A 14,643-nucleotide genomic window follows, 5' to 3' on the forward strand; every position below is an offset into this window, starting at 1 on the left:
TTCTTCTTCCTGGTGCCATGAGTCAAATCTTTTGCCCACTTGCCAAGAGGAGGCGCTCTCTTTTGTTGCTTCAACTCTGGCCAATTTTTACACATTTATGTGCCAGAGAATGACAAACAGGTAAACTTTAAGGATATTCCCAACCGTGTGACTCGTATATTCACTCTCTGATCCAGTCCTCTGTTAAGTCAAAGTTTATTCTTCCAATAGTGTGACAATCTCCATTTCTTCCCTTTGAGTTTAGAGCATTTGTGTTCTACTTAAGAAATCTTTCCTTACCCTAAGTCTTTGAAGAAACCATGATATTATCTGAGGGTTTTTTTTGGTTCTACCCTTTACTCTGAGGTTTCTAACCCACCCTGAGTTGACTTCTGTGTATGGTGTGAATTGTTGGTACAATTTAAGTGTTCTATGTGGTTCAGTGATCCAGCTACCCTTTCTTTCTACAACATTCGCCCTGGACTTCCTGAACATACAACACAGGAACAATCAAAAGGTGTTGAGCAAGGGAGGGACGGTGGTGCCGGGAAGTCATTTATGAACTGTTTCTGAACTCAGTTTTCTGTTCCTCCAATGTGGTAACCATCCACGCACTGGGACCCCCTTGTCTTGAGAACTGCAGCCTTATGATAATTCTTGACATCACGTCCCAGTAAAGACTCCCACTCTGATTTTCTGCAAGAAAACAACACATTGGCTGTGCCTTACCTTCGAATCTGCCTGTTTTTCTGTCATCTGACCCAACCCCCAAAAAACCGGTTTCGATTTTGATTGTTAATAAACATCTTTGATTTTTTCCCCTTGAATTTCTATCCATCGATTTCAACCTCTCACTGCCTCTCAAGAATCTTGAATCATGTCTCACACACAGACCCTTAGCAACTCTCGTCAGGCCTGGGAATTGGAAACATGATACAACTGTGCTAGTCTAACTCTTTCACACACATTTCATTTTCCAAGTGGTCCCTGCCAGGACTCAGATGTAGAAACAATTTCTGCATACTGATTTTGTTACACACTTAGCTTACTCAAGAAACAGAGGGGATGGGGAGGGATGTGGGAGGGGGGTTCAAGATGGGGAACACATGTACACCCGTGGCAGATTCATGTCAATGTATGGCAAAACCAACACAATATTGGAATTAGCCTCCAATTAAAATAAATAAATTCATATTAAAAACAAGAAACAGATGCAACCTAATCACTTATCTCTGGGATTGTCTGAGTTGATCATCACACCAAATCCCATCTTTACTTTTTCAAAACTCCTTGCCAATGATTTTATTCTCCTCCTTACTGAACTCAGTGGGTAGAGTGGCCTGAGTGTGCCGTCCCTCACATCAAAGATTGCCAGGTATACCATAAGTGGGATGTTGTTGTTGTTTTTGCCAGAATGCAATAACATTAAAAAGAAGATATCTTTTATATAGTCTACTAAGAATTTTACGACAGAAACTGATGCTCAATTTTATCAAACATTTTGTCTCAGTGTAAGACATGCAAGTGTAATCAACCATTTGATTCTGTACTCACGAGATGATCTTTGTGCATTCAATCCAACGTCAAGCTTTCTATCAACACTGTCAACAGTAATACAACATGCAATCCTGAACTAAGACTTTCAGCACTAATCTCTACCCCTGGATACACTGGTGAGTTCATTTTGTTAACATGTAATTCATTATTTTGATACTCTTAGTAGATTGGTCTGGTATGTCATCCTCCCTTTGGCTTTCTGGAGTGATTTCGGTATCAATGTTATCTTCTGTACCGAACATTTATGGAGGGTATCTCATTCTTCTCTCTCTAGGACCATCTCCAAGTATGGAATAACAATTTCCTGAATATTTTATACAGTTTACCAGAGAACTACAAGGCTGACAAGCCTTTCATTATTTGTCCTATTGATTACAAGTCCTCCACCTCTTTGAGTTTTCTCTATCTTTGCATGTCTGATTTTTAGATATTTTACTAGGTTTTAGATTCATGCACTGGTGAAGGAAATGGCAACCCATTCCAGTATTCTTGTCTGGAGAATCCCAGGGATGGGAAAGCCTGGTGGGCTGCCGTCTATGGGGTCGCACAGTCAGACACGACTGAAGCAACTTAGCAGCAGCAGCAGCAGACACATTTTACAATTTTTCAAAAGCTTTTACCTTAAAGTACTCTTCAATGTGCTTCAAAAACCACAATCTACAAAGATGCATGGTGGAGTCTGGGGTATATACACTCCCACACATCCTGCTGCACTGGCACAGTCTCAAACCCTTAGGGGTTGCCACCTAGGGGTCAATGTGGCACGGAAGCCCACCCCTATTCTGCATGAAGACTTTCTTCCCAGAAGAAGAATAACCTGATTTCTTAGACTGCCCGATGTTTCGCCATGAGAAAGAGACACTCAGTGACCACGAGGAAAATGCAAGGAAATAAACACTGCTTTGCCAGTCAGAGGCTTGCAGGACAGTAACTTCTTAACCGTCCACACTGATGAGAGGTAGAAATGACTTTTTCCTTTCCATTCCTAAATTCTTCAATGTCATGCCAAGAGGAATACTGACCTGAAACATCCAACCTTTTTCAAAACAAGGGAAAATGATATTTTACCTAAGAAGATCACCCTAAATAGCACAGGTGACTCTCTACCATCATCATTTCTTTCTTCCTTTCACAAGGCAGTGACAACTAAAAGCAGCCTATTTCTTGGTACCTACCAGCAACCAGACCGTCTCTACAGAGGAAAAGGAATGCAGGGCTCCCAGAAACCTCAAATTTCATCATCCAAAGTTTACTCCTAAGAGAATTCCAAGTGGGATTGTGTGGCCCAGATTTTCCTTAATCCAGGATTGACCAAACTGAAACACCCCTCGCCAGCTGAGACCAGCATGAGGTTATAGATGAGGGTGAGTACTAGTTTTCAGGAAAGACATATGATGGGAGGAGACAATCATACCCCAGGCCCACCTCAGCCCTCAAACATCAGGGAGAGCCAGGGTCCTAACACCAGGAACAACAGGAAGGTTCTGGGCAGGTGCTAATAAGACAGTGTGACTGAGCCTCATCGGCAGGAAACAGAGGGACACAAACAGGCCCTCCTCTTTCCACGAGAACCCTCCCCATGCAGCCTTCCCTGGAGCCAAAATGGGTATCAAGATGGGACATAGATGATTGGAAGGTGTGAAGTCCTAAAGGTTACAGGCGACTACACAAGTCTGGTGAGGCTGGAAGCCAGTGCCCTCATCACCTGCACACAGGCTAGCTCAGCGTCCTACTCCAGGACTGACCTGTGACGTCCAGGCGGAAGGAGACCTTCTGGCCCCCGGCCTCACAGATGTACTCCCCAGCATCCGCCTTGCCCGCCTGCTGCACCACCAGCCGCCGCCCGCGGCCCGTGGCCTCCACACGCACTTTTGAGCTGGAACTCAGCTTCTTCCCGTCCTTGTACCACGTCACCTCCGTCTGGGCCTGGGCCACCTCACAGCTCAGCGTGGCACTCGCCCCCGCCACGGCCTGCACTTCACTGCGTGCCGGCTGCTCCTTGGCGAACACCACCGAGGGCTCTGGGGACAGAGGGATACACAGGGTCAGAGATACCATCTCTGTCAGGACGGCAGCCCTGGGCAAAGAATAGGATGGGGAGTTAGTTGTGGGTGGGGTAAGAAGGAGCAACAGAGCTAGAGACTTCTCAGGCTCTACACCAGCCCTGTGTTCTGCCCAGGTCACCCAAGTTTCTCAGCAGCAAGTAGCATGATTTATGAATTCTCCTCTGGGTCCATCCATGTGAGCTATTGGAGGAAGGGGTGGCCACTGGAACAGACTTGTTCCCTGCTCATGCCTGGCATGTGTTCCCCAACCCTCCCAGATGGTGTCAGTCCTTTCCATAACATTATCCCTGGAACTTTTCACCTGCAATCTGTTTAGATGTCTGAGGCTGGCACCTTTGCCTACTTTTACCATTGCCAACTGGTGGCAGTCTGGGGAGAGTGCTTACACCTCCCTGCGGCTTTCTCTGTCATTGTCTGAGGAACGAGTAAGCAAGCACCTTTTCCCCTGAGCACTGGGGTCAGCATTACTGTTTTTTCTTCCTGGTGACACTATTCAGATCTTTTACCCACTTACTAATAGGATGGGAACTGTGGGGTCATGACGGGGGCGTTCCTAGATGAAGCCCCATCTTCCCCACAGAAATGTGCATGTTCTCATCTCAGTGACCAGGACTTGCTGAGGCTCCACTCCTGCCCACTCTCACGTTGGGCATCTGGTGGCAGTGAGCGTGCCTCCTGTGGCGTTCTTCGCCATTTTTCTCATGACACAAAGGAAAGAACCTTTGTGATATTTTTGCTCACTGGTATTTGCTCTTCTGCATCGTCATTGTTCAAAGATTTTGCCCTGTTTTCAATAGCATCTTCTGTCATATTGAGGACATTTTTATATATTTAAATGCAAGGTGCGGACAAGTATGTGTGTTCTAAATGTCTTCCACGTCTGTGTGGCTTGCCCTTTAGTCACTTATACTAACTTCTGATGAATTTTCATGGTTCGTTTTAGTTAAGTATTTCAAATTTGTTTCATTATGGCTCCTGCTCCTGCTCCGTCGCTTGAACACTTGTATTCTAAGAAGTCATTCTTTATCCTACAGTAATTTACGTCTATGATTTTCCCTTCTATTCTGCGGTCTCTTCCCAACAGGAGTTGACTGTGTGTGGTATGACTTACTGGTCTAATCTCTTCTCTACGTGGTTGAATGGTTCAAGTATCATCTATGAAAACTACACTGCCTCTATGCCTTGCACCATTGCATAATTCCTAAAAAGCAGAAGGGAAATGTCATTCAGGTCTGTGTCTGAAATCACTCTTCAGATGCTTTGGCCTGTGTGTCTATCTTTGCGACAAGACACTATTGTATTCATTACTGTAGCTTTATAGTAGTCTTGATATTTGGTAATACCACCAAATATTTGCTCTCTTCAAGAGTGCACTGACTGTGTATATGGTCTTTGCAATTTACTTGTCAATTTTCAAAGTCCCCTCTAAACGAACTTTTTTTTGGATTTTAATTTGTATTGAACATTTCTGATTCTTCTGTAGATTTCTACCAAACTATTTAGAAATTCTTGACTGTCTCTCAAAAAAATTCCAATAATCCTCCCCACCACAGAGCCTCTCAGAACCTTTTATTAGACTTATAATTAAAAAATGATTGCTTTGATGCTATTTTAACTCTTTTAAAATTTCATTTTCAACACGTGTGTTGCTACTATTAGACACAGAAGTTTGTTTTCTTCCTACTAACTTTTTCCATGGTAATCATTCTTAACTATCCTATTGTCTCATAACTTATCTTTGGGTAAATCATATTATCTGTAAATTCCACTTTTGTTTATTCACACTTTTATATTACTTTATTTTTTCCCTAACTGTGCTGTAAAATGTTGGATAAAAGCAGTAACAGTGGGTTTCCTTGTCTGGTTCTCTATCTCACAGCAATGCTTTCAAACTTTCACTTTTTTGTGTGCAATTAGCTGAATTGCCTGCAGAGTTGTTGATCAAATTAAGAAAGAATTGTTTTATTTATAAATCATTAAGAATTTTATGGCAAAAACTGATGCAAACTTCATTAAACATTTTTTCTTTATTTATAATGCCAAATCTCATCCAATACTTTACTCTGCATGTCATGAACAGAATGTTTTGCTAACATTTCTAGTATTTCAACAAGCTTGCACTTCTGGACTATGACTTTCATCACAGCATATCACCAGTTATCCTCTTAATATATTATTAAACTTATTCTGATAATGTTTTCTTTCAGATTTTGGCCTTGCTATCCATAATAGATGGATAATAATTTCAATCCTTACCCCTTTCCTTGTCAGATACTGGTATCAGTGTTACACTATCTACGTGAAACAAATCAGAGACTGTATCTCATTTTTCTATTCTCCAGAATAACCTCCACGAACACGGTTTTTCTTTTTAAAGTAGCTCATATAATTTACCAGTGGAACTACAGGAATTAAATATTTCTCTATGGGAAGAGTTTTCATTGTGATTCCAATTACTTAAAAGGTTTTAAGACTATTTGAGTTGTCCAGTGTTTCTGTGTCACTTGGTATATAATTTTCTAAGAACTTGATTAATTTGTCAAGCCTTTCATATGTATTGCAATGAAAAAAATTGCCATATTCTCCTAAAATATCATTTTTTAAAGATACATGCATATCGGTATAGGAGAAGTGACTATTCCTCTTCAAGTCTAAATCAATAAATCAGAGTCCAATTAGAATTCTGACATGGAATGTTCCAACAGAAGACAAAGGAAATCAATATTTGCTCTGAAAAGAGAATTCCAGATCTCACATGTGCATATTTCAGGCACACATCAACCAATCCTCTGCTCCCTGTTTACTTTGCACACATATTTCAAGAAAAACAGACCTAGATGTGTGTATGTGCGTGTGGGCTCAGTCCCTTCAGCCGCCTCTTTGTGACACCATGGACTATAACCCGTCAAGCTCCTCTGCCCCTGGGATTCTCCAGGCAAGAACACTGGAGTGGGTTGCCATGCCCTCCTCCTGACCCAGGGATGGAACCTGCGTCTCCTGCATTGCAGGCAGATTCTTTACCCACTAAGCCACCTCAGAAGCCATGTAGATACACAGATATTTTCAATATCCAGTGCAAGGAGAAAGAGTGTCCAGAACAACTGAAACTCTGGTAAATCCACAGCTCGTTCCTGAGATAAAGCAAGCACAACAGTGTGGTAGAAACTCCCCCTGGACCTGGTTTAATGAAATCCAAACCTCTCTCCTAGTGTGAACCCACATGGATTGCTGGGTGGGGCATCTAGGAGCTGTCAGGACAGCCAAGAGGAGCAAATTCACATACCCACAGTTGAAAGGCATCTGGTTTACAGCAGACTCCAAGTGCAAGACAGAACCAGAGGCCCAGACACCAGGGAACACCCAGACGACCCTGGGCAGATGCTGGGAACTGACGACCGTGCATCACTGTGTGGAAACGCCACTCTGGGTTTACAGCATGCCTTTCTCCCTTCTGTTCATACCCTCCCATCCAGCTCCCTTTGCCCAGCCTTGGGTATGAAAATGGGGGTGGGAGGACAGAACACCAAAAGAGATGAAGTCTAGTGGAAAGATCATCGGGTCTGTCAGGGGTGCAAGCCCATCCCATCACCTCCACATGAGGCTAACTTACTACCTCCAAACTGACCTGTGACGTCCAGGTGGAAGGAGACCTTCTGGCCCCCGGCCTCGCAGCTGTACTCCCCGGCGTCCGCCTTGCCCGCCTGCTGCACCACCAGCTGCCGGGTGCAGCCTTTGGCTTCCAAACGCACTTTCGAGCTTGAACTCAGCTTCTTCCCGTCTTTGTACCACGTCACCTCCGTCTGGGCCTGGGCCACCTCGCAGTTCAGCGTGGCACTCGCCCCCGCCACGGCCTGCACTTCACTGCGTGCTGGCTGCTCCTTGGCGAACACCACTGAGGGCTCTGAGGATAGAGGGATACACAGGGTCAGAGACCCCATCTCAGTCAGGATGGCAGCCCCGGGCAAAGAAGACCTGGATGGGGAGCTGGGAAGCAGGGTGGTGGGAAAGAGTGATGGAGCTGGAGACTTCTTCAGGTTCTGCACCAGCCCTGTGCCCTGCAGAGGAAAACTCTTTCTCAGCAGCAAGTCACACAAGACATGCATTCTCCCACAGATCCATGTCAACTGGCCTGGGAAAGGGGCTTTTGAAAAAGACATCACCCCTGCTCATGACATCTGCAGGTTCACAATGCAAATGTCTGCCAACCTTCTGAGATAGTGCCCCAGTCTTCTCCATATGGTTATGCAAGTAACTTTTCATCTGCAATCAATGGAGATGTCTTAGGCTCAGCACCCATGCCTACTCTTACTCTCGTCAACTTGTGGCAATCTGCTGGGAGTGCCTGCACCTCCCCATGGCTTTCTTTGTCATTGTTTGAGGAATGGAGAAGCTGAGCACCTTTCCTCAGGACTGGGTTCATTATTACGGTTTTCTTCTTCCCAGTAACACTATTCAAATCTTTTGCCCACTTACCCTTGGTAGACTCTCTCTTTTCTTGATTCACCTCTGGCCACTCTTTATGGTTTAAATACCAAAGAATGACACATAGGTAAGTTTTAAGGATATTACCAACTGTGTGACTCGCAGTTTCACTTTCTGATCAAAACCTGTGATAAATCAAAGTTTTTCCTTTCAACAGGGTCACATTGTCCTTCCATCCCTTTGAATGTAAAGTATTTCTGTTCTATTTAAGAAATTTTTTTTTAACCTTCGTCTTTAAAGAAACCACACTCTTATCTGAGAGTTTTTGGGGGTTTTACTTTTTACACTGAGGTTTCTAACCTACTACATGTTTACTTCTGTGTGTGGTGTGAACTGTTACAATTTATTTTTTCCCTATGGTTCAATGGTCCAAGCACCATTTATGAAGACAACATCCTTCCTTGACTTTTCTGACACACAACACAATAACAAAAGGAGGACACAGGGGCTTGAGAGGGAATGGGTGGTGAGAACCCATTTATGCCATGAACTCCTTCTGAACTCAGTCTTCTATTCCTCTGATGTGGTAACTATTCCTGCACTGGGATCCCCTTATCTTGAAAACTGCAGCCTTATGATAATCCCTGACATCAGGTCCCAGTATATACCCCCACCATGATTTTCTTGAAGAAAGCAGTGTATTGGCTGCATCTTGCCTTTGAAAAGTGAAGTCGCTCAGTCGTGTCTGACTCTTTGCGACCCCATGGACAGTAGCCTACCAGGCTCCTCCGTCCATGGGATTTTCCAGGCAAGAGTTCTGGAGTGGGTTGCCATTTCCTTCTCTATTCGTCCATCTGACCACTCACAAAACAAATTTGGTTCCATTTTGATTGCTAATAAAACACCTTTGATTTTTCCCCCCAGATTTCTACCCCTTTATTGCAACCTCTGACTGTCTCTCAAGAATTTGAATCCTTTCCCCACTCACAGTCTCTTAGCAACTTTTATCAGATTGAAATTACAAAAAAAAAAAAAAAAAAACAACTTTCGCTGGTCTAACTCTTTCACACGTATTTCATTTTCCAAGCATTCCTTGCCCCCTTAAGACATAGAAATGTTTTCTGCGTGTTAATTTTTTTGCACACTGATCCTATTCAAGAATCCTATTCAGTCTAATCATTTATCTTTGCGATTGTCTGAGTTGATCATCCCATCATCAGCAAATTCTACCTTTGGTTTTTGCCAAAACTGTTGGCAAGTAATTTTATTTTCCTCCTTATGCAACTCAGGGGTTAGTCGCCAATCTGTATTGTGCCTCATGTCAAAGATTTCCTTGCCCATCTCAAGTGAGACGTTGCTGTAATTCTGCAGGAATTTTACGTTAATAATTAAGAACACTTTTATACAGTTCGCCAATAGTTTTATGGCAGGAACTGATACTCAATTTAGAAAACTTTTTGTCTCAATGTATGACCTTCAAGTTTAATCAACCATTTGATTCTGAACTCATGAAGATGGTCACATCTTTCTGTACTCAATCTCTTACTGTCCAGCTTTCTATTTATTCACACTGCCAACATTAAATTCAACGTGCAATCCTGGAATTTCATCACAGGTCTCTAACTGTGGATACATTGCTGAATTCATTTTGTTAGCAAATGTTATAATTTATTATTTTGACCTTGATATTTGCAGTAGATTTGTCTGGATTTCATTCTCCCTGCCTTTCTTGTGTGATTATGGTGTTGATGCTATGTTCTGTACATGAAGAGAGTTATGGATGGTATCTCCTTTTTCTGTCTCTAAGATCATCTCCACAAATAAGGAAGAAGAGTTTTTCAGGAAATTTTGTATACCGTACCAGAGACCTACAGGGCTGACTTTTCATTATTAGTCCTACTGATTGACAAGTCATACAACTCTGACTTCTACTTTTTTCTGTCCTCTTTCATATAGTTTACTAGAATTTAGCCAAATTTCACGATTTTTCAATGGTTTTATCTTAGAACACTCTCTCCTATTCTCAGAAAACCACATTCTACAGAGATGCATGGTGAGACCTGGGATGTCTATACACACCCATAAATCATCCTACCCTGATAGGTATTGCCACCTAGGAGTCAATGGCATGGTAGCCCAGCCCTATTTGGCGTGAAGACTCTCTTCCCAGAAGAATAACCTGATTTCTTGGGCTGCCTTAAGTTCCAGCCACAAGAAACAGACCGTTAAGAAAATGCAACAAAATAAAGACTGCTTGAGGGACAAAAACTCCTGAACTGATTCTATGAGGCCACCATCAGCTTGATACCAAAGCCAGACAAAGATATCACAAAAAAGGGAAATTAAAGGCCAATATCACTAATGAGCATAGATGCAAAAGTCATCAACAAAGTTCTAGCAAACAGAATCCAGCAACACATTAAAAGAATTATACATCATGATCAAGTGAGATTTATCCCAGAGATACAAAGATTCTTCAATATATGCAAATCAATCAGTGTGATACACCATGTTAACAAATTGAAAGAAAAAACATGATCATCTCAATAGATGCAGAGAAAACTTTTGACAAAATTCACCATCCATTTATGATAGGAAAAAAAAACCATCCAGGAAATTGGCATAGAAGGAATACACCTCAACATAATAAAGGCCATATATGACAAACCCACAGCAAACATTATTCTCAATGATGAGAAACTGAACGCTTTTCCTTTAAGATTGGGAACAAGACAAGGGTGCCCACTCTCACCACTATTATTCAATATAGTTTTGGAAGTCCTAGCCATGGCAACAAAGAAGAAAAAGAAATAAAAGAAATGCAGATTGGAAAAGAAGAAGTAAAACTCACTGTTTGCAGATGGCATGATACTATACATATAAAACCCTAAGAGGACCACTAAAAATCTACCAGAGCTAATCAATGAATTTAGTAAAGTCACAGGATATAAAATTAATACACAGAAATTCCTTGCATTACTATATACTAACAATGAAAATTCAGAAAGAGAAATTAAGGAAACAGTTCCATTCATCATTGCAACAAAAAGAATAAAATATCTAGGAATAAACCTATTTAAAGAAACATAAGACCTGTATGCTGAAAACTATAAGACACAGATCAAGGAAATCAAAGACAACATAAACAGATGGAGAGATATACTATGTTCTTAGATTAGAAGAATCGATATTTTGAAAGTTACCATACCACCCAAAGCCAGCTACAGATTCAATGTAATCTCTATCAAGCTACCAATGGTACACCCATAGAACCAGAACAAAAAAGTTTCATTATTTGTATGGAAACACAAAATCCCTAAGCAATCTTGAGAAAGAAAAACAGAGCTGGAAAATTCAACTTTCTTGACTTCAGACTATACTACAAAGCTAATAGTCATCAAGACAGTACCGTACTGGATCAGAAACAGAAATATAGATCAATGGGACAAGATATAAAGCGAAGAGATAAACCCACACACCTATGAGCACCTTATCTTTGACAAAGGAGGCAAGAATATACAACGAGAAAAGACAGCCTCTTCAGTAAGTGGTGCTGAGAAAACTGGATTGCTACATGTAAAAGAGTGAAACTAGAATACTTCCTAAAACCAGACACAAAAATAAACTCAAAATGGATTAAAGACTTAACGTGAACGTGAAGTCGCTCAGTCGTGTCCAACTGTTTGCAACCCCGTGGACACCAGGCTCCTCTGTCCATGGGATTTTCTAGGAAAGAGTACTGATTGATTCATGTTGTATTATGGCATAAACCAATACAAAACTGTAAAGCAATTTTCCACCAATTAAAAAAATTTTTTTAAAAGATTGCTTCCCCAGTTAGAGGCTGCTAGGACAGTAGCTCTTCATTAGCCATGCCTAATGGTGTGACTGGAGAAGGCAATGGCACCCCACTCCAGTACTCTTGCCTGGAAAATCCCATGGACGGAGGAGCCTAGTAGGCTGCAGTCCATGGGGTCGCTAGGAGTCGGACACGACTGAGCGACTTCACTTTCACTTTTCACTTTCATGCATTGGAGGAGGAAATGGCAACCCACTCCAGTGTTCTTGCCTGGAGAATCCCAGGGACGGGGGAGCCTGGTGGGCTGCCCTCTATGGGGTCGCACAGAGTCGGACACGACTGAAGTGACTTAGTAGCAGCAGCAGCAATGGTGTGACAGAAGCCACTTTTTCCTTTCCACTTCTAAATTCAACAATGTAATGCCAAGGGGAATACTTACCTACAACATCCAAACTCTTTGAAGACGAAAACAAACTCATATTTGATCTAAGAAGATCTCCCTAAACAGCACAGGTGTTTCTCCACTAATCATTCTTTCTTCCCTTTGCCAGGACATGACAACATAACACAGCTCTATTTTTTGCTACCTTTGGGCAACCCGAGCGTTTAAATCCAGGAAAAGGAAGGAAGGCCTCCCAGAAATCTCAAATTTCATCACCCAAAGTTCACTCCTGAAAAAACTCTAAGTAAGATTTTGTGGCCAACATGTACCCTAATCTGGGATCTATCATATTGAAACACCTCTAGCCAACCAAGAACCAGTACTAGGTTTCAGATGAGGGCATGCGATTGCTCTCAGGTAAGACATATGATGGGAGGAAAGTCAGGTATCCACAGGCCTGCCTTAGCCCTCCAAGCATCAGGGAGTGCCAGGGTCCCCTTAGGGATATTACAATGGAGGAAGTATTGTTCAGGCTTCAGAAGCAGGAGAGCAGGCCCTTGACCTTCCTTCTGACCTGCTAGGACACTGCCCGCATTTCCTGCCTGTCTGCAAGCACAGCAAGTTAGGTGGCACTTTAGACAAGAAAGGGAGTGGGTCTTGGAATTCTTGAGCCCCTGGATTCATGCCTGAGTTTAATGAAATCCTATGACTCACAAGATAAAGCAAACAGCACCATAAAAATGTTAAACTAAAATCACAGCTGCATTTTTGCATGCAAACTGATGCAGCCTGGGGTTACGGGGGCCCCCCAAACTGCAATCCGAAGTCTCATCAGTGGAGTGGACTGCCGCTGAGGCCCTCTTCCCAACTGGGACTCCAGATTGCTGTTAACAAGAGACTTCTCAGCATGATGTTTAAGTCTGGATGTTGGTCAGCCCAATTTGGTGATATATGTGCTGTTACTCTTTGCTTTTGCTTAATCATTTTCATTGGAGGATAATTACTTTACAAGATTGTGGTGGCTTTTGCCATACATTAACACAAATAAACCACAGGTACACATGTGTCCCCCCATCTGAAGCCCGCTTCCACCTCCCTCCCCACCCTATCCCTTTGGGTTGTCCCAGAGCACTAGCTCTGAGTGCCCTGCTTCATGCATCAAACTTGCACTGGTCATCTATTTTACATACGGTAATATACATGCTTCAATGCTATTCTCTCACAATTTCCCACCCTTGCCTTTTCCCACAGAGTCCAAAAGTCTGTTCTTTACATCTGTGTCTCTTATGCTGCCTTGCATATAGGATCATTGATACCATCTTTCTAAATTCCATCTATATACACATTAATATACTGTATTGGTGTTTTTTTTTCTGACTTACTTCACTCTGTATAATAGGCTCTAGTTTCATCCACCTCATTAGAACGGATTCAAATGCGTTCCTTTCTACAGCTGAGTAATACTCCATTGTGTATATGTCTTCTCTTGTGTTGTTGGAAGAGGTAAACTTCAAACTGCAATTTGAAGTCTCATCTGTGGAGTGCACTGCCGCTGAGGCCCTCTTCCCAATTGGGACTCCAGATTGCTGTTAACGAAAGACTTCACAGCGTCCTGTTTAAGCCTGGATTTTTTTTAGCTTACCTCTTCCAACAACACAAGAGAAGACTTTACACATGGACATCACCAGATGGTCAATCCTGAAATCAGATTGATTATATTCTTTTCAGCCAAAGATGGAGAAGCTCTATACAGTCAGCAAAAACAAGACTGGGAGCTGACTGTGGCTCAGATCATGAACCCCTTATGGCAAAATTCAGACTTAAATTGGAGAAAGTAGGGAAAACCACTAGACCATCCAGGTATGACGTAAATCAAATCCCTTACAGTTATACAGTAGAAGTGAGAAATAGATTTAAGGGACTAGATTTGATAGACAGAGTGCCTGAAGAACTATGGATGGAGGTTCATGAGACTGTACAGAAGGCAGGAATAAAGACCATCCCCAAGAAGAAGTGCAAAAAGGCAAAATGGTTGTCTGAGGAGGTTTTACAAATAGCTGACAAAAGAAAATAGGCTAAAGGCAAAGGAGAAAAGGAAGGATATACCCAATTGAATGCAGAGTTCCAAAAAAAATAGCAAAGAGAGATAAGAAAGCCTTCCTCAGTGATCAGTGCAAAGAAATAGAGGAAAACAATAGAATGGGAAAGACTAGAGATCTCTTCAAGAAAACTAGAGATACCAAGGGAATATTTCATGCAAAGATGGGCACAATAAAGGACAGAAATGGTATGGATCTAACAGAAGCAGAAGATATTAAGAAGAGGTGGCAAGAATACACAGAAGAACGATACAAAATGATATTCATGACTCAGATAACCACAATGGTGTGATCACTCACCTAGAGCCAGATATCCTGGAATGCAAAGTCAAGTGGGCC

At 42.3% G+C, this 14,643-nt stretch overlaps 1 protein-coding gene across 1 annotated transcript in view; it reads right to left on the minus strand.

Moving 5' to 3' along the window:
- OBSCN (obscurin, cytoskeletal calmodulin and titin-interacting RhoGEF) overlaps nucleotides 1-14,643 on the minus strand; it is a 234,361-nt gene that overhangs the window by 163,482 nt on the left and 56,236 nt on the right. The window contains 2 exon segments of the mRNA XM_059888870.1: nucleotides 3,282-3,557; nucleotides 7,228-7,503. Of these exon segments, the coding sequence (XP_059744853.1) occupies nucleotides 3,282-3,557; nucleotides 7,228-7,503 (552 nt within the window).

Source organism: Bos taurus, chromosome 7 (genome assembly GCF_002263795.3).
Source record: "Bos taurus isolate L1 Dominette 01449 registration number 42190680 breed Hereford chromosome 7, ARS-UCD2.0, whole genome shotgun sequence".
Taxonomy (NCBI): domain Eukaryota; kingdom Metazoa; phylum Chordata; class Mammalia; order Artiodactyla; family Bovidae; genus Bos; species Bos taurus.